Below are 27,924 nucleotides of genomic sequence, written 5' to 3'. Positions count from 1 at the left end.
TATTTGTACATACATGTCATTTGCAGTCCTATCTGTGAATTTTATTGCTTCTTGCTTATCAGTTCTGTCTGAATCACAAGCCAGGAGGTGACTCTCTGCAACCACCCACCTGCCAATCCTTCCCTTTACACAACCTTTGTATACATAGAAGCTATGATAAGGGAGCCATGGCCAGGATCACTGTGCATGCTTTGGGATATGTGTTGCTTACTACCATGATTGACATTAAGCTACGTCATCCAGCCATGGAAAATTAAGGGAAGAGAACGTCACTCTCCCTATTAATTTCACTGAGTAATCAGCAAATTTCAGATAAGTTTATGAAAAATAAAGGAGGGTCTTTTTCACATTTGCAGTTAATTTTTGCTTAAAAGAGATGCTCATTACAGACACCATATATTTTCTAACTATGTTCAATGTATTTTTGCTTTGCTGTTCTGAACGCAGAGTAACATAAAGTTGATATCCTGGCATAGCTCCCCCTTATCAATTTTTTGATAGTCATACTTGCTTTGGGCGGTAGGTTAGAAATCATTAAATCTGGTGGCCAATATGTGGCTCTACATTGCAAGCAGCAGCAGGGAGCAGGGTGTGTAAAGGTCCTACTGCAAGCACCAAAAACAACAAGTATTGTACATACGTGCTACAACGCCTGACCCACAGTGATTTCCCTTAAAAACTTGAGGCACAACTCCTTTCTCATCTAAATCAGGACGGTCAAGCTTAGATCACCTGTATAATCGCACAGGACTACCAATATATCAAGTGGATATTCCCATTATTGGATACTCGTGGAGAAACCTAACATCTATACATTTCTTTATACAAGCCATATGAGTGTTTGCATGATAAATCTCTGTTACAAACTCCCTTGAAGAAATCTATAGAGGCAAAAAGCGTCAGAAGATGAGACTCTTTACTGCCCTACTCATGGACTTAAAGAAATATCCAATATTGTATGTATTGTTCTCATGCTATTATGTCACATTGGATGTTTCTCTATTTTATGAATAGCAAGTAAAATATTGGGATTTTGGCATAAAACTGTGGCCCTTTCCTAATAAAGGGGATGGCCATTCTTTACACTTGGGCATATTTATGAGATTTCCCCCACCATGCAGAATCATAGCTCCTCCAATATTTAAGGACCCATTGCTGTCACATGAGAAGGGGAATAAATCACATTTTAAGTAACAACCTCCAGGTATTTTGAACAATCCAGAAGGCAGAATAGGGCTCCAGGCAAAAGATATAAAAGGTGGAACGTGTTAGAAGCACAGGTGTGCTTTACCGCTATAATACCAAAATGTCATTTAATGCAGTAAACTATTATTGCCAGCATCAAACCAACATTTTGTATGTAAATACATTTAAAAACAAAAGAACAGCGGGCGAAGCAGTATCTGTGTGCTCTCCCTTTATGTTATGTACACTGGGACGGAAGACAAACATAATTAAACTAATAACCAGAGGAACACACAGTGCATCATTGTGCGGTATGAATAGCAGAGCTCTGTAGCAGGTGGCAGCACCGCGGCGTTCTGTGTGTGACGTTCTCCAGGCAGACAACTACAAAGTGAGGTTAATGGTGCAGCAATGTACAAAGCTGTGTTTACCTCAATAGAGTTTCAGAGCAGATGTTGATATCCACCCCTACAAAGCTGACGCACTCCTCCACCACACTGTCCAGGGTGCCTTTCAGAAGCACGTTGGAGACATCGTGCTGAAAGAGAAAAGTACAGAATAATTTTATAGGCATTATATAGACAATTAAAATCAACCTGCAAATTTAACCCTACAAGAACAACTCCATGAAACAAACCGATTGAGGCAGCTACTGAATTATTATTGTATTCAAGAAGCTGGAAAAAAAATGTTTGTTTGACTTTATTCTCATTCTGCCGTTTTCATTCATGTATACCCGCTTGATATCTGAAATCATTTTGATAATAATTTTTTTTTTACTAAAAGGGAAGCCATATTGTTTCAATTAATAACACAATTCTAATAGCGATATGCATAAGGCTATGTTCAGACTGGTGGCGGGAACAGCGGTCCCGGTACAGCTCCCAGCAGCTGGCTGGGCAGAACCAAATTTCTTAAGCTGCGTACACACTTCCAATTTTTATCGTTGGAAATGAACAACGAACGAACAACGAACGACCGATTGGCCAAAAATCGTTCATAAAAAAAGTAACCAACGACGCCGACGAACGAGGATAGTCGTTGGAAATGAACGACCGGACCGGCGGATCGGATTGGACGACGATCGTTGACCATCTATCGTGTGTACGGTCGTTCAGTGATCGTCCATGGTCTGAGCATGCGCGGTGAACGAACGTTCGCTCACTTCCTGTGGTGCACGTCACTTCCTGTATCGTTCAAACGATCGCATCTATCGTGTGTACAATATCTTTGAACGATCGTGTCGTTATCTGTAGGTACAGGATCGGTGCCATACGATCGTTCGCAGATATCGTGCAGGATCGTTCGTCGTTCATTTACCAACGATAAAAATTGGAAGTGTGTACGCAGCTTAACACCGTCTACCCCATTCATCTATGGGTGGGATGCCAAATGTAGTCTTATCCAAGGGCATGGTTCAGGATTGTGAGGAAGCAGTCTGAACAAAAATTTACCTACAGAAATTGCAAAAAAAATAAAAATTGAAGTATAACTAACGCAGTTTACATTTTGGATAGAGTGCTTTGTGTCTGGTGAGAGAGTTTTTTCTTCACTTACTGTCTTATTGACTCAACATAAAGCTGGAGGATAACTTTGCAATGAGACTATGATGGGTGTACAGGCAACAGCTCTGCCCCATTGGAAACATTCTCCTGTTTCTGCTACGCTGGCATTTTCGATTTTTTGAATTATTCTTGCATTTATTCCTGGTGACAATGGTGATGGAGAGGACAAATATTTGTAATAGGGACACAATACAGCAATACAAACATGACAATGATTCTATGGGCCTGATTTATTAAAGCTCTCAAAGCCTGCAGAAGACCATCATTAGAGAATATGGGTGATCCAGCAAACCTTACATAGATCTGGTCCAAGATTTACAACATTTACCAAATAGATCATCCAAGTTCTCCCATGATAGAGAAGATGGACTATCTCTCACCACGTAATTCCAAACCTAAAAAAGCAGGATGGGTAAGACTTTTCTGCTATCTCTGTCTCTATTCCCCCCTTCCTCTCCTGCTCCCTTGCACGCCAGCAGCTACGCTATCCTCTGCATAGAAGGAAATTCTAACAAACAAGGAACTACTACAGATTCCAAAACGAGAATCTTTGGGGGTCTGCACTGGCTTGTCTTACAGTGTTTATTTGGTTATAATACCACTATCAATAATCTACATATTGCCCGTAAAAATCGAGGATTATTTCTTGTTTTCTTCAAACTAGCAAAATCAAGCCACATAATAAAACCAAATACATTAACTGCATGTGTAAAAAATTCGCTGACGCACCGCTACCCCTGAGAAAGCCTAATAAGGCGAAACGCGTTGGGTACAACAGTCGACACAAACTATTATCCTGTTCCGCAAGTTACAATACATATGGTTATATTTGTGTGCACTATGCTAGATGTGGTATGTATAGCGCCCTCTAGGGCCTAATTAGTATTTTGTAAACCACAAGTCTCTATTGAGGTTCACTGAAACTAATGATGTCTTGTATTTTTATTTATGAGAAGTATCATTGAACACAATACGCCTTGTTTGCCAAAACCCTGCTTTCTCCTGTCCTTTATTTTTTACCTTTACTATAAGGGTTGGCATACAGTCCTCTAGGACAACCTTCCTATTTGAAATAGAACCACTACTCCATATTTTACTAACCTATTCCCCCCTTACTTTCAAAGAAACCAGAAATAAGCAGAGTCTCTCCAAGAACTCAAAGTACGTTTGGTAGGGGAAGGGTGAAAACTTCTCAACTGGGGAGGTCCTCCCATGTTCCTGTTGTAGATACACAAGGGAAAAACCTCCCCAGTGATGATGTAGATTTTGATGTAAACTTAGAGATTCAGAAATTTTCCTGGCTCACGTTAGGCTTCAATTATATGCATTCCTCAGTACAACAGGACTAATAGGCTAGTTGGCACACTTGCATACATATATTACTCAACAACGTTCTAACATATACATTCAAACATTTTCTCGCCATCAAGACATCTGGGAACAACACTTTCTTTGATCAACCAGTCTCAATCATCAACGTAACCTTACAACACCTGAAAACAACCGGGCGGCTGTGTCTGGGTTTAACCATCTTCCCGACAGAGGTTCACACATCACTCAACAAAAGATGCTAAAATCAGCTATGTCAATGTTTATAAGCAAGCCGAGCGTAAAGAAGGCACTTTCTTCTGTCTACTCATGCTCAATAGTCTAAGGCAGTCTACACGTGGAAACTGGCGGAAGGAAAAAAGGCATTATTTGGCAACATGCCTGCTTGCTTCCCAAAAAGAGAAGTTTATACATCTGGCAAATATTTGCATTTAATTAATAGTTTTGTATTTTTCAGACTGTATTTTGGCATGGGGTCCAGCTAACAAAAAATAAAAATGGCAGTTGAAAGTTTTGCTTATGGACAGAATTAAATGAAGGTAGAGGAGAATATGTGCAAACCTTGGTGTATTTTCTGTAAATGCTTATTGTAAAATAGGTGTGAGCATATATGTTGCATATGTTGTTTCCTGCCCATTAGTACCAAGCACATTTTTGCATTAATTTGGAATAATTCTGTAAAGCTGGCTAAGATGAATTGCTTGGCTGATATCTGCAAATGGTCTTGTGTTTATTGTGTGTGTTGGGACAGAATCTCCACCTATTCCCATCCATACCTATTTATTCTGGATCTATCCCCAGATATGGGGTGAAAGAATCCAAAAAACAAATCAAAAAAAGAAAAAAAATGAGGACAAGTTTATTGGGGCAAGATTCTGTCATCATGCACACCTTTAGTTTTTCAGCACCAGAAGATCCCCCAGCCAACCAATCTTCTGGAAAAAGATTCCAAACTCCTGTCCAATGAATTTTCACCAAACACAAGATGCTTGATCCTATATAGGAATAAACCTCCATACATGTGTGAATAAAGATGTCGTAGATATCCACCGAAGAGTGGAAGTTGCTTGCACATTCAACTACCTTTTAGGTCCTACGGCAATTCTGGGTCCAATGTCAATGTAGATTTTATAATTTCTACCCTGTCAAAGCATTACACTATCAATAATGGATCAATTATTAAGGTACTAAAGATGGTAAGTGTGGACCCAAACTCAACTTCTGAAGTTTACTTTTACAAAGACAGCACAATCAACATGATAATCCACATGTGAAATAAAATGATGAGATCAGTTTAATGACACCTAAAAGGATAGAAGGAGAACTAAAGATTTTAGGGCAAGAATGGAAATGTTCTCCATGGCACATGACATCAAAAAGCAGTGCTTGACAGGGTCACAGGCAAACATGTCTTCTCCACTATAAGTATACCAATGTGGTCTTTTCAATGCAGCAACAGCCGTGACTAGAATAAACACAAGCTACAAGTATACCATTGTCTGAGCTCGAGTGATTATTTTGCAGAAAACAACTCAAAACAATAGTATTCAATTTTTGACAGAGGTTACTTGTACGAAAGGCCAGAAGACAGAGACCACACTGCTCAGAAATTTCATTAGCAGGTACAATCTTTGTTTTGCACTGGAATTTACTAGAAAACAATCAATAAAAGAAAAAAAGTTTTAGGAAATAAAAAAACCTTGTCTGGCTCCTCCTTTGGTTTAGAACATTGCTTAAAACTGAAGAAGCCCCTCCACCCATTCTCGACACACAAATAACAGCCAAGCTGTCCATGATGAACTGCCCATCAAAGACCCCAAATGCTGTTGACCTGACGTGTTACTGTCCTCTACATACAGTCAAACCTTGCATATTCCTAACAGTATTGTTTAATATTTTTATCCCAAAGTTTTAGAGAAATGGAGAGTGTATTTAAACCAACTGATGGTAAAGAGTATAATGACATCACTAACTCCACATAACTTTTGGAGAAATAGTTGGAGTTTCAGGATCCTAATACTAATATTGATTTAAACTAGCAAGAAACAACTTCCAGATAGAAATAAAGTTAAATGTTTAATTCTGCCAAAATCATCTGCATCCTGCAATGCTTGGTGATACTCATCCCACCTGACTGCCCTCACCATGTACCCTGGGCATTCCGGTTTGAAGAAATTTGGCTCGGAATTTCGCATTGAAAATTCAAAAAGAGACAAATTTACCCCCATGTAACCACTTTATCAACAACAATAGCTGGAGGCTACAAAAAGAATAAACCAATCTGAGCTGACATCAGGAGAAGATTCATGGAAAGCACATGCAATGGCAAATAAAGAGTATTTCTTCTGTTCTTCTTCTGGTATAAAAAATCCTCTTCATGTGGATTGGCATGTGGGAGTTCAAAGCACTAATCAGCGATGGCACATGGCGAGTGACCCATGAAATGCACAGACCAGACACAAGATTGCACTCACTCTTTCAGCCTAATTCTATTTCCCTAGGAATACCAAGAAAAAGGTGCGTCGGCAGGATCATGGCTTAATACCACACAGCTTGTCGAGTTTTATGAATTCAGATCATATGTAATAATATCAAATCTATTTTTATTATTACCTTTGTGTTATTTTCTTAATTAGACATTTATATGAATGGTGGTTTTGTTAGGAAACTAAGGTCTTTTTTTTTACCGGTTTCTCACTATGTTTGCAAAACGGATACGTTAAAAGTAAACTGTTTAAAAGAAAATTACAGGAGCTGTTGTTCTCCTTGTTAAAGTAGTGGCCTGACTTTCATGCTTATTCTTTTGCGTCACTGTCTAGGAACAAGTATGCAGATCACAAAAGTCAGTTCTAGGCCATTGGCCTAAATGTATTAAAAGTTGATCTCCAAATATGTCACCCCCAAAAAAATACAACTACTCACCAAAAGTCATAGCCATGTGTACCTTCAACCTGATCTTCTATGTTCCTCTGTTGGGTCCTTCAATGGGTGTCTATATAACATCCTACGCGTCCAGATCCTATTGTCATCAACACTGATAGAGCATTGGCCCCCTAACATTGAGAAATGAGCTGGACAACGGACAAGGAAAAGGCCTGGTTTGCTCACATGGAGTGGGTTGGGAGGTTGAAGGAACAGAATAATTTAGGATTTTGAGTTGAAGTCTTTTAAGTAATAGGATGAATATGAATGCTAAATAGAAATATTAGACAGAGATCAACCATGGCAGCCTCCTGTTTCCCAAAGGACAGCTTTTCTTTAATATTGTAACCTTTATAATGTTGGTTAAAGTGTACAAACTTTTATTGTTTCCTTGGATATGCTAGGGAATAAGAAAGACCCCTATCAAGTTTTTTTCCAGCATTCCATCAGGGAGACTTTCCTTCATGTTGTAACCCAAAAGCACAAAAGGAAGAAAGAGAAGCAAGAGGATACTTCCTCTTGGACAGATGTCATCGGAACAAAGTCAATACAACTTACGTAAGAGTAAGCAATTCAGTACAGGAAATGACTGAATGTAGACTTGGAGTTTAACTTTAAAGGAGCACAGTGAAAAATATTGTATCCCTTTATGTGAATTGGGCTAAAACCTATACTAACAGTATTTGGTATATAAATTCCATTTGTTAATTCCCTTTCTTTGTATAGATAATGTCCTGCACATTTCCATGCAAACCAACCTTTGTGGCACAAACCATATACCAATCCCTGGTGTTTTTACAACGCTCAACATTTACTATTATCTTCTATTATAGCGCTGACATATTACGCAGCGATTTACAAATTCCATAGTCATTGATGTCACTAACTTTCCCTCAAAGGGGCTCACAATCTAATGTCCCTACCATAGGCATATGTCATTAATACAGTCTAAGGCCATTTGGGGAACCTAACCATGTCTTTAGGATGTGGGAGGAAACTGAAGTATCTGGCCCACACAAACTCTTTACAGATTCTAGTGCGCAAAAGACAGAGTACTAGCCGCTAGAATCTGTGCTGCTATTATCCACGGTTTGAATTCTTTTTCCAAAAGAAAAAAAAAATAAACAGATTCTGTAACTAAGGCTATGTACACACGACTAGCGATCGATTGTTGGATAATCGTTGAGCAACGTCAGGCCAACAATGCTGAAAAACGGCAATGGTACTGGAAACGAATGACCACCCCGGCAGGTCTGATTGGGCGATGATCGTTCGCTATCTATTGTGTGTACAGTACGCTGAGTGATCGTGGATTGTTCTTTGGTACGTGTCACTTCATGCATAATGTACATTATTGGTGGATTATCTTTGAACAATCTTATCATTACAGCATGTACAGAATCGTGCACTGTACAATCGTTCAAAATAATTATAAATAATCGCTGATCTGTCGCTAATCGTTTATTTTCCAACAATAATTTTTGCACGTGTGTACGAAGCCTAATTTCATTTGTTTGTCAATTGAATTTAAACTATATCTTATATCTATATCTAAGACAACCCTGTCCACAGAACACTGCAGCACCATTTCAGAATGCATGTCGTGGTCACCCTGTTAAAGAAAGTAGGAAAAAATAAATAGACTAGCAGAATTAAAAAGTAAATATATCTATACACAAATAGTAATAACAAATAAGTGTCAATCAATCAGCTGTATCATGATAGATGAATGTTTTTAATAATGTGTTTTCAGGTAGTAAATTATGTATATAGTTAATTTGTGGTTATGGTTCTATCCATGAATTTAATTAAGTGGTCATAATAAAGTGGTTATAGATGTTACCAAAGGTAATTGGGGAGTAAAAAAATATTAAAGAAAAGGTCATCTTTCTGTAGTGGTTGTTGTCAAAGTATCAATGTAAAATAATGATAACAAATGTTCAAATCAGAAAGAAAAAGGATTTTAAATATAAAGCTATAAATGAAGAAAATGACCTGTAGTATATAATACTAATATTAATAATAAGTCTGTGCAGGACCAAGTCTTATTTTTTTTCTATTTGTGTATATTTACCTCTGGCACAAGCAAACTTCGATTTATTTAAGAAGGGTGTTACTCATATTGTGTAAATCTAAATATATCTATGTTATCGAGCATTGTTTCCTAACCTTTTTACCATGGGGAACCCTTGAAATAACTTCAAGTCCTCAGGAAACCCCTGCTATAATTACTTTATTCACAGCTCACAATGCATTGGAGTGGGGGTAAGAAGGAAAAATGGCTCTTACATTGCTGGCCAACGGGATGAATTTACCCTCACCACAAAAAGATCATTGGAATCTGTTTAACTGACCAGAGATTTCCAAACTGCTCATTAATCAACCTGCTCATTGGAATCTCCAGCAATCTTTGGACGAACCCAGGTTGAAACTAATTATCGATATCCAAGTCTACCATAAAGAGAAGACTGCATGAAAGTAAATACAGAGGGTGCACTGCAAGGTGCATATATATATTTTTATTATGTAATGTTTATATGATGAAAATGTGAGGATAGGTCCACTTTAAAGAATGGGCTGCACCATCAATGGCTGAAGCAGAGAGCAGTGTATAGACTACTACAGGAATAGGAGTGCAGTAACTGACAGGAAGGCAATGATTGACAGTCCGTTAATACTATACTATATACTGTATAGATATCAGATGAATGTCAGATTTCTGATGCTGGAAACAATCTTTCATTATCTTTTCCAGTGACCGGGGTGATCTGCGCACATTGCTGCTCTGTTCAATGATAAGGGGGGGGGGGGACAAGTGAGCTGCATCCCGCTGGGCTTTCTTAAATAGGAAAGTACAGTGGTAGTTCATTAATCTGCCAGGGTATGGTTTTTTCCAGAGACAAAACATGACCATTCTGGCATGTGTACAAAGCTTAAGGCAAGATGGCGGAGCCCATTGAGGAATAATTGGTTATTGGGGAGAGAGGGGCACATTAAGTAGTTTTTGTTCTCTGATTATGCACTGGTAGTTTGTTTATCTGCTGCATAGTTCATTATATGCAGTGGTTTCTGTAGAGATAAGAGTTGTTTTAAAGGGAACATAAATTCCTTAAAATTTTATTTAAAAAAATGCACCCAACTGATGGTTTATATATTTTCAGGTAATTGTATAAAATCCTTTTTGTACACAGTCAATGTATTAAAAAGCCTTTTTAAAGCTCTCAGCTTGCAAAGATCGCTGTGCTAAATACCAGATAATGAATTTGTAAACGGAACTTTGAGGACCCAAGGAGCTCTCATTATAATGTGCAACTACAAACGCAAACTGTCCCCACTAATGGGCAATGTCTGAGCTCTCCCGCAATGTCATTGCTTCCATTTTCTCCATGGTGGGACAATCTTCATTGGGTCGGGTCAGGAAGACCGATGCCTTACGCATGCACTTTGCCTTACGCATGCACAATTATCTGCATATGTATGGCTTAGGAAAGTCAATAAATTCTACCACAATAAAACAAAATCTGTCCTTCTTCAAGGCATTTCTGTCAATGGTAGAAGGGAGAGAGGTGGGTGTGCCTGTCGGTCAGATCAGTTTTGATGATACCTTCACATGGTGTTAGAAATATATTAAATTTGAAGTTCAGATTTGTAACTTTCATATCACTGGCCTCTACTTTATTACGCACAATTTGGGCTTGAAGATACTTCCAGAAAGTCATGATTGGGACTAGTTCTAAAGTTGAGAATCTCCTTCCCAAAGCATAGTCAGCCAACACCCAAAAGGGACTGGCAGTGAATGGAATGAAGTTGAACCTTCTGATATCACACATGGCAACTGCTAAGGAGACGACACCATGAAAATGCAACATGAACACAAAAGTAGAAAAAGAATCCTTCCTAAAGCTCCTGTTATCAAGGACTCGACTTGCTGCCTGCAAGTGGTAAACATAGAAAATACACAAGCAAACTTTCATATTTACCACCCTTTAACATTTTATTAATCTTGTTAACACAACCTGGAGAGAAAAACTACAAAAATCCCCCAACTAAAGAGGTTGAGGGTAAACAGTACATTGGTAATACAGCAAAATGGATAGAAAAATGAAAGTAATTATTGAGCGTCCACGTTAGGTTAAATCTCTGCAAGATCAGGTTCAAAAACGCATCACAAGTCGAAGTGTAAAAAAAAGTGCTCTCTCCGGACTTTGCTGCATTATTAAATTCAGATGCAAGGTCCTGTTTATATTGGACAGCCCCCAACAGTAGAACAAAGTCAGTCTGTCTTAGAGCCATAAGTGAATTCTACAAGTTAACAGCTATTCATGAAAAGCTGCCATTTCAAGATGTCAATCAAAGCCGGCCATAAGTGGGAACTCCTGCAGACATAACCAGCTGCAGGTTTGAAAAACAGTTTTTTTTTCCCCTTTACGGAAAGTGGAAACACAAATGATGTTTGAACGAGATCTTTTTTTCATTTGTGAAATATTAGATGGACATTTTTTCAGAACATCAATGACAAAACGGGGCAAAAATCGCATATAGGTACTTGAATTAATATTGATTCAAACAGATACAAGCAAAAGCAACTGCCAACAGAATAAAAGTGAATAATAAAGAATAAGTGTTTGTATCTGCAAACACGGGATTATGGAGTATTATGCGAAATAATGAAAAATATATTTGTATATTATAGTATAAATGTGTTCTACTCTTCCTCACTGTTTTAGTTGTGTAGTTTGGTTACAGTGAGCCACCTCCAGGTGTTGTATACAAATAAATAGGTAGAAAAAGAAAGAAAGAGGTTTGAGGCTCAGGGGTTTTTCATGCAAAAGGTGAAGTGTATTGATTGGTTATTTTATTGTTATTTATATTATTGGTTAAGCTAATATTTTATACATAATCAAATACACATTAACATATAAAATTACGTCAGATTCTGTCCTGTTAATATTTCACAACACAGAATAATTGTACACACTATACATAGTGAATTTCATCAAGAAATTATAAAGGTAACTGTAAAAACATTGAATAGACCGTGCCGCGGCGCGCAATGATCCGACGCGTTTCGCCACGTAGGGCCCTCCTCAGGGATAGATATTAATGCGTGCTTGACGGTCTATATGTATAGAGATGTAACACGTCAAGTATAAACACTTGAGATTTTGAACTATAGTATATTTTATATATAAATATATATATTTATATAATAAAGTCCTACGTCAAACATATTGAGTTCATCATTATACTACATGTAATTATAACATGGTGTCCTGAGTAATTTAAGATAAAGTGTAAAATAAGCCATACATCAAACACATATTTGTATATAATACTAAAGCTTCATTAAATAGAGTCGGGTTAAATTCTAACTAAACTCAAAATGTGAAGATGCCCTGTATTAAAAAAAAAATGTGAAATGTAAATTGTGCCTTTACAGCACCTGTATTCTTTGTCTGACATTTAAAGCCACTATACCTAAAGCTTCATAGCTGTATACATGTTAGACTTTGGGGCCCTTGCCTAGTCTTAGGAGATTTGATGCTGTTCTGGGTTATCCTTGCTGGAGGCTCTGACACGAGGAAGCAAAGGCCTGCCTGAAGCAAGATGGATGCCTCCAACAAAGAATGGAAATCATTGGAGACATTGGATCCCTTGCCTTATCCCTGTTTTTTTTTGGGGGGGAGGGCGGGGAGACAACTTCTAGCGTTTAGAACCTCTTTATGTGCAAAGTGTAACTTTCAGCATTTAGTGAAAATCTTGAGGTAGACGTCAAACAGTCAGTGCATGTAAAACAACCTAAAAGATGTCTAAATAAAGTAAAATAGGACAGAGAATGATTTTTCAAACATTCTAAATGGGACCCATTGCCCCGAGGCAGCACATATCAATGTATGTGTGTTGCAGTGCATTACAGCACACTACCATGTCTTGTGGTATGCTGCGTCATATATAAATTGTGAATGTTTGTTTTTTTACCTATTCTTGAGTGATAGTGACCCATTCACTTGAATGAGCTGCCTTGATGAAATACACATTAATGCAAATGAGTTAGCGCAAGGCACCAGGATAGACAGTAATTACATCATCCTGGTGTGGTCTATCAAGATGACCAAAGATCTCAAAAGGCAAAAAGATAGCAGCGCCCTAGGACTGACTGGAGACAGGTAAGTTCAGAAAAGTTTAACTTGGCTTTAAAATTTTTACAGGCAGAACGAGATCCAAGAAGGTTATAGCAATTCATCTTAGCATTGATGCACATTGGGACACCTTTGGTTATCCTACTTTTGCTCAGTGAGCGGGAGAGATTAGAAAGAACTTGGTGACATTAAGCTCATGATGCATGTGGAAAGCTTCGATATCATCTAACTACCAAAAGCTAAAATTATAATAGGATACAATTATTTAATTGTATAATTATGTTCAAAATAAAATTTTGTTTTCATTTCATTGGGCCATTCATATGAATGTTTACTTTTAGACTTTTGGTCACTTGAAAAAAAAATTATAGTAATTGGGTTACTAGAAAAAAACATTTTAAATAAAAAACACAGTCTGCAAAAACACTCGGAAATTTCATATTCAGAGAGCTGATTTCACTATAGAAAAAAATTGAGATTTGCAAAACATATTTCAGACATAAACTAAGAAATTCCACATGTGATGCAGAAATCAGATGTGTATAAAAGCTGCAGGAAATTTTGTAACTGTAATAGAAAAAGAATCCCTTAAGTTATGCAATTTTTGCCTAATGCTTTACAAGGAACCCACTCATAAATCGCCAATTACAATCTATGGGCAAATAAAATGGAGACTTATTCCTGCCGTTAACAAGCTGCCCACAATTGGGCCCTTCGCAATTATCTCGTAAATTGGTCAAATTCTTAAAACTGGGGGTGGAGAGAAAATATAAGGCTCTCATTTTGCTTTCAAATAAATAAACATATCATAATTCAGTAATTGGAGAACAAGCTACCCTCTTAATGAACTAAGGTTCACAGGTTGGCACAATGTGACTTAAAATATGAGCAGTGGAAAACTAAGACTTTAGGACACAGCAACCAATCGGATTTTAAGTAAACCACTCTACAATAAAAATGTTAGGTTTTTTTTTATTGCTGATTTGTTCTCATTGCTGATACCACTTTACTTTCTTATACCATTAGTCACTAGGACAAGAAATGGGGGATAATCTCCCCAATGGCAACAAAAAAATCAACAAATACCGTTGTTAGTAATCACACTTTTCTACATTTTCAAGGTTTAAAAACTATAATGAAATGGATTTTAATAAGATTTTAAGTCATTGGTCTACACTAAATAGTCAATGGTAAAGTTCGAAAACAATTCATTAATTGTAAAAAATCCTTTTTTTTTTTTTTTTTGCACAATAATTCAGCCCCACTACTATGAAACCTCTGGTGTAATCAAATGCCTTCAGTAGTCACATAAATAGATAATTGATGTCCGCTTGTGTTAAATTAGATTGACAAACAACCTCAACAAAAATACACCTGCTACTAAAATGGTCAAAATTATCATTATGAAGACCATGGACTATTAAAACAAGTCCAAAACAAAGTTCTGGAAGAAGCGTAAAAAAGTAAATGAATGGCTTTTAACAGTGGTCGCAAACCTTTTGAACCTCATGGACCACTAAATTCAAAATTTTAAATCCCGCAGACCATTTTTATGAATTTTTTAAAAAGATAAAATTCATTTGCAAAAAAATGATCTTCTTAATGGTTCTTGACAAGGACTGTGGAGGCTCTGATTCATTAATCAGCTCACGGTTAGGCATTACTATTGTTACTATTATCATTAGTTGCATTATATTTAGTATTACTAAAGAAATGCAAAATATTCATTTTTCTCACTCATTATGGGTTTATTTCATTCGAATCTAAAACCAAACAAGAAATCAAAGTCTAACTATTTGATGCCATTAAATATAACAGGTAAAGAAAATACACAGTTAAGGTCATACTTGCAAAAGAGCATCTGAGAAATAAAGAAAATAAAACAATTGGATAAGAATCGGTATTCGCGGAGCGGGGTGACTGTTGTAATGGTGGAAACAATACTGAAGCGTACGACTCGGCAACGCCTCATACAACTTATTACTACACTGACGTCACGCTGCGCCTCCTTTGTCTTTCCGTCTCTAATACAATTCATGAATTTAGTGCAAATTGTCATCTTAATTAGAATATTATTTTTGTTTTATTAATAATAAAACATAAAAACTGCAAATAATGTCCAAATTTTTCTATGGACTACCAAAATTTTCATGCGGACCACCTGAGGTCCACGGACAACTGGTTGGTGATCAATGGCTTACGACACCTATACAACTCTACTATAACTACATAATTTACAGGCACAAAGATTTACCTACCGGACATGCTACTATAGCTTTTGATCTGCTACTTTGCAGAGCTCTGATGGTATTGTACAAACCACCAAGTAGAAGCCTTTAGAGTTGGCTGTGTGGTGTCTGGACTGCAGAGACTTGTGTGACTCCTCTACAATTCTCAAGAAGATACAACTCAATTAGTGATCAGTTAAATTATATTCAGGGTATATCATGAGGGATCCTTTGGACATTATATCACGAGGAATGCTAGGCCATTTCCATTAAAATAGAAAGCCTATTTGGACTTTTTTTTTCTGTTCAAGCATCTTCTGCATACAGGTAAGTTTCAAATTCTTCATTTAATATCCATAAAAGCCAAGGACCATCAAGGATGCTATTGGACATGGCATCAGGACATTACTAGGTCTAATTATTAGTCTATAGAACATGTCTATGTTTCTGCCAAGTCCTTTTATTTGTGTGAGCTTCACGTGTTCCTTTTCTGTTTAGATAAACATTTTTGTTAATACTTGTAATGTGTTTGGTTTTAAAACCAAATAGTAAAAAATTACAATTGGGAAAAAACTGTTTTTAAAGCCACCAACTTGACTGTTTGAGTTCATTACAAAGTCCCTGAACATAGTATACAGAAAAAGAATTTCAATAAAATCACCTGATCACCAATAATGCTCTGCAACTTTTCATCATCATAACCCCTGCAGGAACTCTATAAATTTTAACATTTGAAACTTCCTTCTGTTTTTCCTTATTAACACCTTCTTTCAGCACTGTAGACAAAAGCTGTCCGCCTTTGCTCTGTAATAGAGCTTCTTTGAAATGCACAACATTGTGTGAAATTGTGATGAGTGGGCAGCCTAAGTATTTCCACTGTATACAAGAAGACAGCTGTCTGGTGAATGAACAGGAGACCTTTTGGAACCATTTCTATGAGTTTAAGAAATATTTCTATTAAGCTGACCGAATTCCAATACATTACTGTAACTGACAATATTAAAAGAAAGAAACCAAAGTCATTAAAAGAAAAGGGCAGCCCTGGATTTTTATGATTCTTAACTTGGTATTCTTTTTTGTAGACAATGTTCATGTGAGTCGGAGGACTTGGTGCCTAAATAGGTTGTCATAGAAGTTAAGTAATAAGGCAACTTGATCTTCTCACTATAGTCAAACTAGCTACAAGGTTGTGGTGCAGTTACCGATTCCTTGTACCAGTGAATTGCTGCCTTACATGCCTACATGTAGCTTCTCCTCGCAGCAGTCCCATAGAAATTGAACGAGGGCGGCAGTGAATGGTACAGTACAGCGGATCACTGCCACCAGCAAGATGCCAACGCCAGAACTCGATCAGGGGCAGGTCTGCACCTGTCCTTAAAGTATATATCCAGTGTCTCTCTTTTTTTTTTTGTGTAAAAAGTAGGAAGTGGTTAAGACCATATTTAGCTTTTAGCTGTTGGGGAAAATTACCTTCACTTCCCGTCCTGTAGACAGTGAAAAAGGAACGTCTGTTATTAGACAGCTGTCCCTGGAAAGAGTGTCCACATTATCATTTTTTATTTCCTCTATTCCAGTTCTAATGACAACTCCGATTTTTGGAATTCCAGCCCTGTGGCCATAGTCATTAGGAATGTTGGAGAGTGTGAATCTTTCTTGTGGCTAGCCATTTTATTGAGGTCTTACGCACAAGTCCCTTTTTCTTCCAAGGTGACGAATAGTCATCAGTTTTCTAAATTTGAGTTTGCGTGGCATCACCATAGGCTGGGTACCTATTTGTTGGCTAATGGCACCAAAGGTACAGGTGCGGGATGGATTGTGAAAAAGCAATGAATTTCCCATAGAGGTTTTAGTTCCTTACTGTATCCAATTTTTTTCATAGCTTTATATACTTTTTTATACTTTGTAGATACACATATAGCTTGTAGCCTGTGGTGAAGCCGGTTAAGCCAGACACAATGGGAGCAATTGTTAATCCCCGATAATGTCAATCATGCAGGGTCTACACTCTAGTTGACCTACAGGGGAGTCACCCAGCAGTGATAATGCTGCAATTCACATGATGCACTGATACCTAGAAGAGTTCATCAGCAATTTGTTTATTGAAATGAAATATGTGCTGATTTGATGTCCACACTACCTTTGCTGTGTTTCTAATAACTGCAGATTTTACAAGCACATTATTCTTTCCATTAGGATTAAAAACCTCAGCAAATAGCAATTTGTGAAAGAATTTTAGAAGGGCACCAAGCCCAGAACTCTGACCTCTGAAGAGATGTTTGGCAGCAAAAAAACTCTGGGTCTCCGCATGACATCTGGATTGTATTAGATTCCCTGCAAAAATAGCCCCCGTGCTGGGGAAACTGGTATTCACTTGGCTTTGTCTATGGACTCAGATTGACTTAAGGATTGAAGAGGGAAAACTCCACAGTTATAGTCAGTTAAGTGTCAGTTATAATAGACTTCTTGGTGGCCTCTGCTTGGCCAACAATCTGTCTTATGGGGCACTTGTTAGCTTATGTTCTTTTGCATTATCTTTCTGCTAATTATGTTAAATCCATGAGTGTTCAAACATTTGCATTTAATACCTAATCAAAAATTCTCCAATCAGCAAAGGAAACACCAGACTTCTGGCAAGCTCAAAGGACACGTTTACCTAAAATTAGGTGAAATTGTTATGGTAAAGGTGCACGCTGGCTCTTAAAGTGCATGTCTGAGTAAAAGAAATAAAAAACATATGCAGTACATCTCTGTAAGTACATTTTCTGTATGTTTTATCATTTTACATTCTGCAAGTACAGAAAAATAACTGTTAATCTTGCCAGAAATTAGGTGCTGTCCCAAATACTTGGCTGATAATACTGCTTTAAAGAAATTATTAAATTTAAACAGTATTTATATAGTTCCAACATATTATGCAGCACTGTACATTAAATAGTGATCCCAAGAAGTATTCTAATCATGGCCCGATTTCTCCTCCGCTGTGTACAGAACCATGCCTATACCTGCATGCATTGATTTCCTTCCCAGCAAACAATTCAGCTGTCTTGTCTCAGGATACGTTGCCAGCATATTGCACACAGGTAAAGCACTCTCAAGAGATGTAGTTTTGGTAAACTATTGGCTACACCAAAAGGCAGTAAGTGTCCCTCAGTCCTCCTAAATATTAGCATTTTTAATATAATTGGATTGATTTACAAAAAGAATCACATGGCAAGGTGACTTAGGCTGTGTACACACGTTAGACTTTTGTCTTTCATGATCCTTTCCAACGACAAAACACTGAAAGATACAAGCACTATATTCTATGGAGAGGGGAGATGAGCGCTGCACTCTCTCCCCTTTACTTGTATTGCAGTCGTTCGCTGTTCATGGATCCACCAGGACAGATATATGAATGACGTCGGACAAGTGCTGTACACACGATTCTTGTCGGATACTAGTGATAATCGAACGAAAATCATCTGACGTGTGTACGATTGTGGTTCAGATCACTTGGCTTTGTAAATGAGATAAAGATCAGCTGACTTTAACTATCCAATCATATGCAAACAAAAATCCTTTGTTTTTTGTTTTACTGGGTGATTGGCTATTCCTTTGCAATGTGAATTGTTAACACATTCACTAAGGTAAGTAAATTGCAAAAAGAAAATTCACCTTGATAAGTGAACATTTCTTTTAAATCAGCTACAATATGAAAATTTTCTGGATATACTTACTGTGGAATTCAAATAACCTTTCTATTACAAGAAAAGCAGAAGCATTACCAGTTTCATTTCCTAATAAAAACTCATCACAATTTCCATTTAAATATGATTGCATATGTAATATAATTTTTTTTTTTTTTTTAACTAAATTGAAGCCAAAATGGAGACGCCATGTGTGAAAATCTAAGTACACCCTATTGTTCGATAGCTTGCAGAGCATTTAGCACCAATAAGTTAAAATAAGTTGTTTATTTCTATGTGACTTTATTTGTTTCTTGCACTCTTGTTAAAGACTTTTGGCTCACTTTGCTTTCCAACATTGCTTAACTTCATTGAGCTTTTCTAATGTAAAGCCACAGCATTTCAATAAGGTTTAGGTCAGGACTTTGACTGGATCATTGCTATAGATTTGCTGTTGAGTTTGGAATTATTGTTCTGTTGCATGACCCAAATTTGGCAAAGCTTTTAGCCTCACAATTGATATACAGACAAGCTCATAGTTGAGTCAATAAATGCAAGGTGCCCAGGCCCAAATTATTACCCCTCCTACCACCATGCTTGACAGTTCAGGTGTTTGTTCTGAAATATGGGGTTTGGTTATACATCTGTGGTGATTTGCATCGTGGACAAACATCTCCACTCGTTTGTCCAAAGGGAATTGTTCTAGAAGTTTTCACATACAACTTTGCTGGACGCTCCGTTTAAATTAGGAGAGGTGCAGGAACATCATACAGAATCAAGGTCAAACAAGCCAGAGGTCAGGGCTGGCGGCATGCAGGAGAGTAGTCAAGGTCAAGCCAGGGTCGGTACACAAACAATTAGGAACAAGAGACACAAACTGGAACAACGGGAACCTGTTAGCGGAGCCAAAGAAACTTCTTTGTTTAGGCAATTTCCTGTTGCCAGTGACTTCCTTTTATAGGGGAAGTCATAATGCAGATGGAAATCACATGACCTGCAGGTAAGAGAACCCACAATAAAAGGGAGCAGAGGCAGCTCAGGTGGTGTTGGCACTTCTGCCAGCAGATGGAGTGATTCTGCGGAATATTCTGGTTCTCTGGGGTAAAGGGGCACCACGCATGGGATCATGTGACTCAGAGCAGGAAGTGACAAGCAGACAGGATTCCTGAACAGAGCTGCTGCTGGCTGCAGAGGAATGTGAGGTGAGTGCTACAGACACACGCACAGATCCCCTGGTTCTCCGGGGATCTGTGATATTTGCAAACCTAAGCTATGCTGCCAAGCTCTTTTTAGAGAGAAGAGACCATCTCCGGGGAAAGCTTCCAAACAAGCCATATTTGTTCAGTCTTTTTCAAATTGTACTGTCATGAACTTTAACATTTACAACGATAACTGAAGCCCTTTGATCATTGCATTCACCTTGAGGCGAATTTGCAGAGATGTCCACTCCTGAAAAGATGGGCCACTGTCCTAAAGTTTTCAGCTTCTAAATATTTTTTCTCACTTTGGATTGATAGGCAGCCAAAATTGCTTCTCCAAAAAAAACTTGATGTCTTTCCTTGTCATTGTGTTAACACACACCTGAATGCTCCAGACCAGCAAACTGCCAATACTTCTAGTTAATTATAGATATAGTCAAATAAATGATAGTAAATTTCTTGCAATGTAGCACAACTCAGCATGATTTTACAGGCTGGAATGACATAGGTACCACGCATGCGCACAGGAATTCATTCATTTCTAGCAGCCAGCTATGCGGAGATTGTACACATTACATGCCGTGAATGCCTACCATAGTGTACATTAAGGAAACGACTGCGAAAAGGCAAGTTCAATTTATTGCAGAAGAAATATGACCTGTCCCTTCTAAATTAGGAACCTGGCTGCTCGCATTTCTTACTTAAGTTTAAATTAAAACACAATATGTGTATTACTTCGTTATCTTGTATATGTATTTTAAAACATTTTGCAGAATAAACAGACCCTCAGCAGAAATGTAAACATTTCTTTGGTCCATAAGTTGTAAAAAGGGTTGAGAGCCGAAATGGTTAAAATAAATAACAGCACATATACAGCTGTGTTAAGGATAATAGACGTGTGTTTTAAAAATCGAAACAAGCTCAAAATCTTTATAATAGCTTTTACACACAAATGCATTGGGGACACTGTACATTCTATTACAAAACATGAAGAAAAATGTATCAACTGTGTGTTATTCCTTAACTGAAGAAATGGGAATATAAGACTGTTCTACATAATAGCAATGCGTGCATTTTTTAAAAAAAAAAACTCTGTAAAAAATTGAAAAATGTTTCAAGATTTCGCTTTCCTTTGAATCAGTGAACTAATGTTAAGTTGTATAATCAGTGTTGCATAGAGTCGACCAACTTCTGGCAACTGTGAACAGGTATTCCAGCTCTGGATGATTGGACTACAATCTACAATTATTCTGTGTTTCTTGGTTTTGCCTCAGAAACAGCATTTTTGTTGTCACTCACACAAAAATTTTCTTTAGAAACAAAAGTAATTATACAGATTTTGAGCTTTATTAACTTTTTAAAACATGGCTGTATGATAAAACCAGCAATGCACAGTAAAGTGTAACACCTTGGTGCACATGGTGAGGTATCAATGGGCCTGATGATTTTGGGGTTAATTTCATGTCAGAGTTCAAAACTTATAATTTAGTGTAATAAATCACACAGGGGTTTAAAGATATTTCTTTCTCCCCCACAATTCCTGTGTGCCAAATGCAGCAGTTAGCTTTTAAAAGCTGAAGTCGAACCAGAGACCTTACAGTCAAATTTAATTAAATTTTAAAAAAATGAATTTACCAATAAAGTGTGTTCAGGTGACATCAATAATCCACATACTGCTCACATTTTCTCTATATTCATAATGAAGCCTGCAACATTTCGGGATGTGATGATGGGCAAGCAGCACCCATTTCGTTCATTAAGCCCCAAAACAAATGCGATGTAAACTTTAAAGACCCTAAAATAACAAACACGTGGAAAGCTTGCATTAAAGCCTTAACTCACAGATTTCTGTGGCCTTTTCTAACTTAGTTTGAAAAATAAAATTCCGAGCGGGTTGGAAGTTCAATCCTGAGGTCTCCGCGTCACTCCGAGCATCATAATTTGGATGATAAAAATAAAGACAACATTCATCTGAAATAAGCCTGAATTATTTGCAGTTGAGCAAATGTATATTTGTTTTGATTAAAGGTCTCGCAAAGTTGAGGCCAATACGCAGAAGAAAAATATTAACCTATCTATAACCTTGTGTCAACAAATGATGCTACTGGGAATGCTAACCGAACTAATTTTCCAAAGAAAATTAATTACTTATGACTTACAGTTGTGAAAGCAAACAACGTAAGTCTGGATTAAGAGATTTTTAATTTTGTCTTGGGGTAGCTATTAAATTGATTTCGTATAAATCAGGCTATGTCATGGAAAGCGGGTCGGAGATGAAACCTTAGACAATGACTGACACCGACCATTGTGTATTTATAGAGCAGATGCAGGGAAAGGTCATAGATATTAATCATTATCTAATAAAATACGATTTGAGTTTCAAAAACAATATTTCCTACGGTTGCTAAAAATGTATGGTTGTGGCCAGAATTAGACAAGAACAAATTGAAAACTAGAAGCGAGGGCTCGCCCTTTGGAACTGGGTTTCTAGACACATTCAGAGGGAAAAAATAGTTTTCTATGTGCAACACACCCAGTGTGAAAGATCAAACCTGCTAATACATTCTTCCAGAAATGTAGGCAGATGTTAACTGTAATTGACTGGCATTTAGGGTTCATTTACACCGACGACAATGCCCAACACAATTATGTCCTAAGGTTTCAGTTGTAAAAAAGTAGTTCATGTTTTGCATTTGAAATTGGCATTCCAATGTGCTACAATGCATAAAAAATATGTGAAAGTTTGGGGGAAAAGAAGCACTGCAATGAGTTTTAGGAATAGATTGCAGCATGCATAATGTAAGCATTAACTCATGGTGGATGGTGTGAATAAGTTAGAGCAATTAGTTATAATTGTTAGAGCAAACCAGATTATATTTTATAAAGTTTTTTTTTTTTTTTTTTTAAATGTATGTTTGTCATTTAGCTAAACTCACTGGAATCAACAATTAAAACTTTGTTGCAAATCAGTGCCGTAGCTTTTTTGCCCCTGCCTATATGGATTCCAGGGATGGTTGCATGGCATTTCTGGAAGGGTCCCTTCATGATGTGTATTCAAATAGTCACTGGTGGTCTGTTTAGGAGTTTCCCTCAACTAGAAGATTAGGATAGAGCATTATCATTTTCTCCAGCGGTAGGATCACCATGTGATGGTTTATATAGACATTCTCCATTTTATAATGACCAGCATTGTAGCCATTGTACTTGTACAATTGTCTCCTGTGGCTCCATTCTGTTTTTATACCACCATTAGTAGGCAAGGGGCAAGATTAAAGTGAACCTATCACCAAAAGGTTCTTTTTACACTTTTATTAAAAGCAGAATAGACTGCAGACAAATTCCTGCCCCTGTACAAAACATTGGTCAGACCACATCTATGCAGTCCAGTTTTGGGCACCAGTTCACAAAAAAGACTGTTGAATTGGAGAGAGTGAAGAGAGAGGTAAAAAAAACTAATAAAAGAAATGGAGAAACCCAGTTATGTGCAGACAAACTGAACTGAATATTCTCCCTTGAAAAGATAAATATATATAAGTGGTCTATATAGTGAACTCTTCCCAATTATTTACTTTGAGATCATTACAAAGAACAAGAGGGTACTCTTTGCGTCTGGAGGAAAAGAAGTTTAAGCCCTGGATAAGGAAGGGATTCTTCACTGTAATGGCTGTGGAAATGTGGAATCGGCTCCCTCAGGAAGTAGTTTCGCAACTATTATAGATTGCTTTAATAAAAAGCTGGATGATTTCTAAAGCACAGAATGTAACTGGGTATTAGGGCTTTAAAGTAGAGATGAGAGAGAGAGAGAGAGAGAGAGAGAGAGAGAGAGAGATGCAAGCCATAGTTTACAGAACGGACCATTTTTGTTAAGTAAAGAATAACTCCAGGTACTGTAAATCACAACCACCCTTGCACCACCCTGCTCACTGCAAGGCTTTAAAGCCTAATTTTTCTAGAGTACCGGTAAAAGGATTTTGACCTCTCTTATCCCTCACACTTACAAGCTTATCCCTCCATGCACCTGGTCCCCAGCAGCCTTTTCTCTAAGGTGCTCCATTAGGCGGCTGTGGTCCTGATGGCATCACTATATTGCAGGACCAGAAGTCCTTATTATATGTGACATTGCAGAGGGCCAGTGCATAACTTAGAGAATTACAGGGAAGAAGAGCTGCCAAGAGGACCACTGGGGGATCGAGAAAAAAGTGCTTTGATTGGCACCCTAGGCAAAAATAGGGAATTGCCCCAATGCAAGGGCAGTTCTATAATTTATCTAGAGATACTAATCTTAAGCTAGTTCAATTTTCTTTGTGAATTGTCACTCCAACCAATACGAAAAAAAAAAATACAGAAGGCTTTGTTATTTATACTTCTTTAGAGTAAGATTTAGCTTCATTGGATCAGCATGCCTGGTTTATGTTTTTTCTTATTTTATTATTAGGAAAATCAGAGGGCACATATATACACACTTAATACAAGAATACAATATACACACATACACACTATATACATATAATAAAATGCAAAGCAATGGTACCACTCAAAAGTCAATAGTTTAAAACAATCAGCAGTGGTCTTACCTGGTACATCCCGACGCCAATGTGTTTAGGCTCAATTTTCACAAGCTCAGCTAATGGATCTTGTACACGTCTCGCTATGGAAACTGAAAAACAGAATGGGCAAACAAATGTGGTTTTCTGCGGTACTGTATAATTACAGCAGTTTGTAATTCTCCAGCTCAAACTTCTTCATGTCATTTCACTATAGAGGAGGACATGCCAAGCAGAATAAAGTTTTGGGATTCCCCTGCTTACTGTGCAAGAGGCAGACACATCTGCCCACCAAGAAGAAATTATATTTAAAGTATATTTTAAGCCAAAAGAATTTTTTTAGTTTGGCACAGGACAGAAAATGACGGGAAATTCAATGGTTTACAGCTGTCAATGAAACAGAAGGAGATGGGGAAATCTTCCAACGAAGACGCTTTGGTTGGTGAACTCTGCCTTGGAGAGATTTTTTTTCTCCATGTAGAACAATCCGTTACATAAACCGGGTGCCACGCTTCTTGTTTGATCTATTTATTTTACATTGAGGAAAATGTACCAGGAAAATTGAGGCCCCTTCTGAATACAGTAGGAAAAATGGAACTACATGGCATGGCACGTGGGGGTTGGGCATTGGTGGAAATTGCAGTCCAGATAGTTTAACATTGGGGGGATCCAAGTAATATAAAAAGTGATCGGGAATAAAATACACAGATCCACACATGGGATTCTCAATTTTGTGTCACCCACACAGCCTTTACCCTTGTGGCTCCCAAAGTGCAAGAAAATGTAAGAGAGGACAGGTACAAGCGAGACACTTTAAGACTGGAATTTTAAATGTGGAGATCATAGCACACTTACCCTACATCCAAAGGAAAATTAATAGTTTGCAGAGCACAGTTTTTAAAGTACACTTTTAGTATGCATTTTCAGCAAAAACGGACAGCTGGGTGGCAAATCAGGGATGTAAGAATAGTTATTGCAGAAGTAACATTGCCTGTCCCATTCTGCAATAAACACCTACCTGGTTGTCATTTTCCAAGTGAGATTTCAGTTCCACTTTAAGGCCTGTATATACAGTTTGCTGAATAAATAAATATCATATTATATCTTTACAAAGTCTATAGTCATGTCACTAACTGTCCCTCAAAGGGGTTACCAATGTCCCTACCATAGTCATATGTCATTATTACAGTCTAAGGCCAAGTAACCTCACTGCATGTCAGCAGTTTTTGGAATGTGGGAGGAAACCGGAATACCCAGAGGAAACCAATGCAATCACGGGGGGAACCTGCAAACTCCATGCAGATAGAGCCCTGGCTGAGATTCGAACCTGGGACCCAGTGCTGCTAACCACTGAGCCACCATGCTACCTAAGCATGCACAAGTCACTATACATGGGGATATGCCAGTCAAGATAACTGAAGATCAAAATACATGGAAGAGAAGAAAATGGCGATCTTTGCGAAGGAACGGGGAAAGGTAAGTGTATTTCAAAAATTGTGATCAAGCAGGTAAGAGTATTTTATTGCAGAAGAGACATATTCTTAGCCTATTTAGTTCCACTTTAACATGAAATACATATATGATGCCATTTTTTTGGCTACAAAGATTTAGCTTCATCAACCCAATATATATATATATATATGTTATTAAAATACAGAAACGTAAAAATTATTAGTTTTCCAGTGTTTTGGAACATCACTTTAGGTTTCATATAATTTAATATTCAATGGGGAAACAAGAATGGTGTGGGTTATAGCCATTTATATTTAGAAACATTAACAATTGCCTTTTATTATAAAACACGCATCATTGCAAGTTTTCAAATGGCATTTGCAGATGTTCTCACCATGAGTAGTATTTAATATTTATCCTCACATCCCTGAGGTTGGAGGGTTTCCTCTACTACTTTATTATCTGTAAAGGAAGCCATCATTGAGGTCAGCGGTTCTCAGAAAAACAGTTCTGGGGCAGCCAGTGTGGACCAATGCAAGCTCTGGTGTTTGGAAAGCATTTCTGTACCTCGATATAAGGGTCACATGACCTATTGGTGATCCTTCCTACACTCCCTTCATTGACAAACTTAAAAGAAGAATGTTATACATTACCATGTATACATTATAATTCTGATATATTCTTTCCAATGCATGATATATTTTAATTGATAAAATAGTATACAACTTTTTATGTATTTATTAGCAATATATATAACATATTATTAAATATATGGGCAGGTTAGCACTCCTGTCTCTGGAGCACTAGGTCACAGGTTCAAATCTCAGCCAGGACTATATCTGCATGGAGTTTGCAGGTTCTCCCTCTGGTACTCCTGTTTCCTCCCACATTACAAAAACATGCAATTAGCTTGACTAACCCCAAAAAATTGACCTTAGGTAATGACATGCGACTGAGGTAGGGACATTAGAGTCGCTTTGAGGGACAGCTCGTGACATGACTATGGTCTATGTAAAGTGCTACGTAATATGTTGGTGCTATATAAATACTGGATAATATTAACTCGTCATAAAATACCAACAAGCTCATTTTTTGGAAAATACAAGTTTCAAAATTGTAAAATTACAGTAAAATATGCCAATACATAATTTTTTTTTAGTTATTCAGGAAACTTTGCAAATGTGTAAAAACTTAAAAACTCAATGTATATGTTAATAAATTGGCTAATAAATCCTTTTTGCTATGGATAATAAGCATTGGGTCGAATCACCTGCTGTGATTATGGTAATATGAAAATTGGAAGGAATAATAACGCAGATTAAAGTGATATAAAAGTGTAAGCACACACACAAGTATAGTTCTATCCCAACATGCAATCAATAGATAAACAACATCAGCTTCATCAAGCATTTTTAACACATAGTTAAAATATAAATATGTGAGCTGTGCGACCTACTAAGAGATTTCTAATGGACAGCCCCAAGAATGCTGACTGTGCAATGAAGGAGCGGCAGCACATTGATGAGGTTATCACATGTGCACTGCAGCAGAGTTTGTCTCCTAATGCTACCTATCTCTAGTAGCAGTAGGAGATTACAGAAGCCATCCTTCACACTAATACAAACTGAATTTATGCGGTTTATGTTTTTTCACATGAATAGATGATTACAGGAACTCCTATATCTGCCTGAACCT

At 37.4% G+C, this 27,924-nt stretch overlaps 1 protein-coding gene across 1 annotated transcript in view; it reads right to left on the bottom strand.

Moving 5' to 3' along the window:
- Positions 1-27,924, bottom strand: part of SRBD1 (S1 RNA binding domain 1) — a gene marked incomplete in the record, with an annotated part of 105,796 nt that overhangs the window by 14,111 nt on the left and 63,761 nt on the right. Inside the window, 2 exon segments of the mRNA XM_072410288.1 lie at positions 1,617-1,723; positions 24,808-24,890. Coding sequence (XP_072266389.1) covers positions 1,617-1,723; positions 24,808-24,890 — 190 coding nt within the window.

Source organism: Pyxicephalus adspersus, chromosome 4 (genome assembly GCF_032062135.1).
Source record: "Pyxicephalus adspersus chromosome 4, UCB_Pads_2.0, whole genome shotgun sequence".
NCBI lineage: Eukaryota > Metazoa > Chordata > Amphibia > Anura > Pyxicephalidae > Pyxicephalus > Pyxicephalus adspersus.
This window is presented reverse-complemented; position numbering and strand designations above follow the sequence as displayed.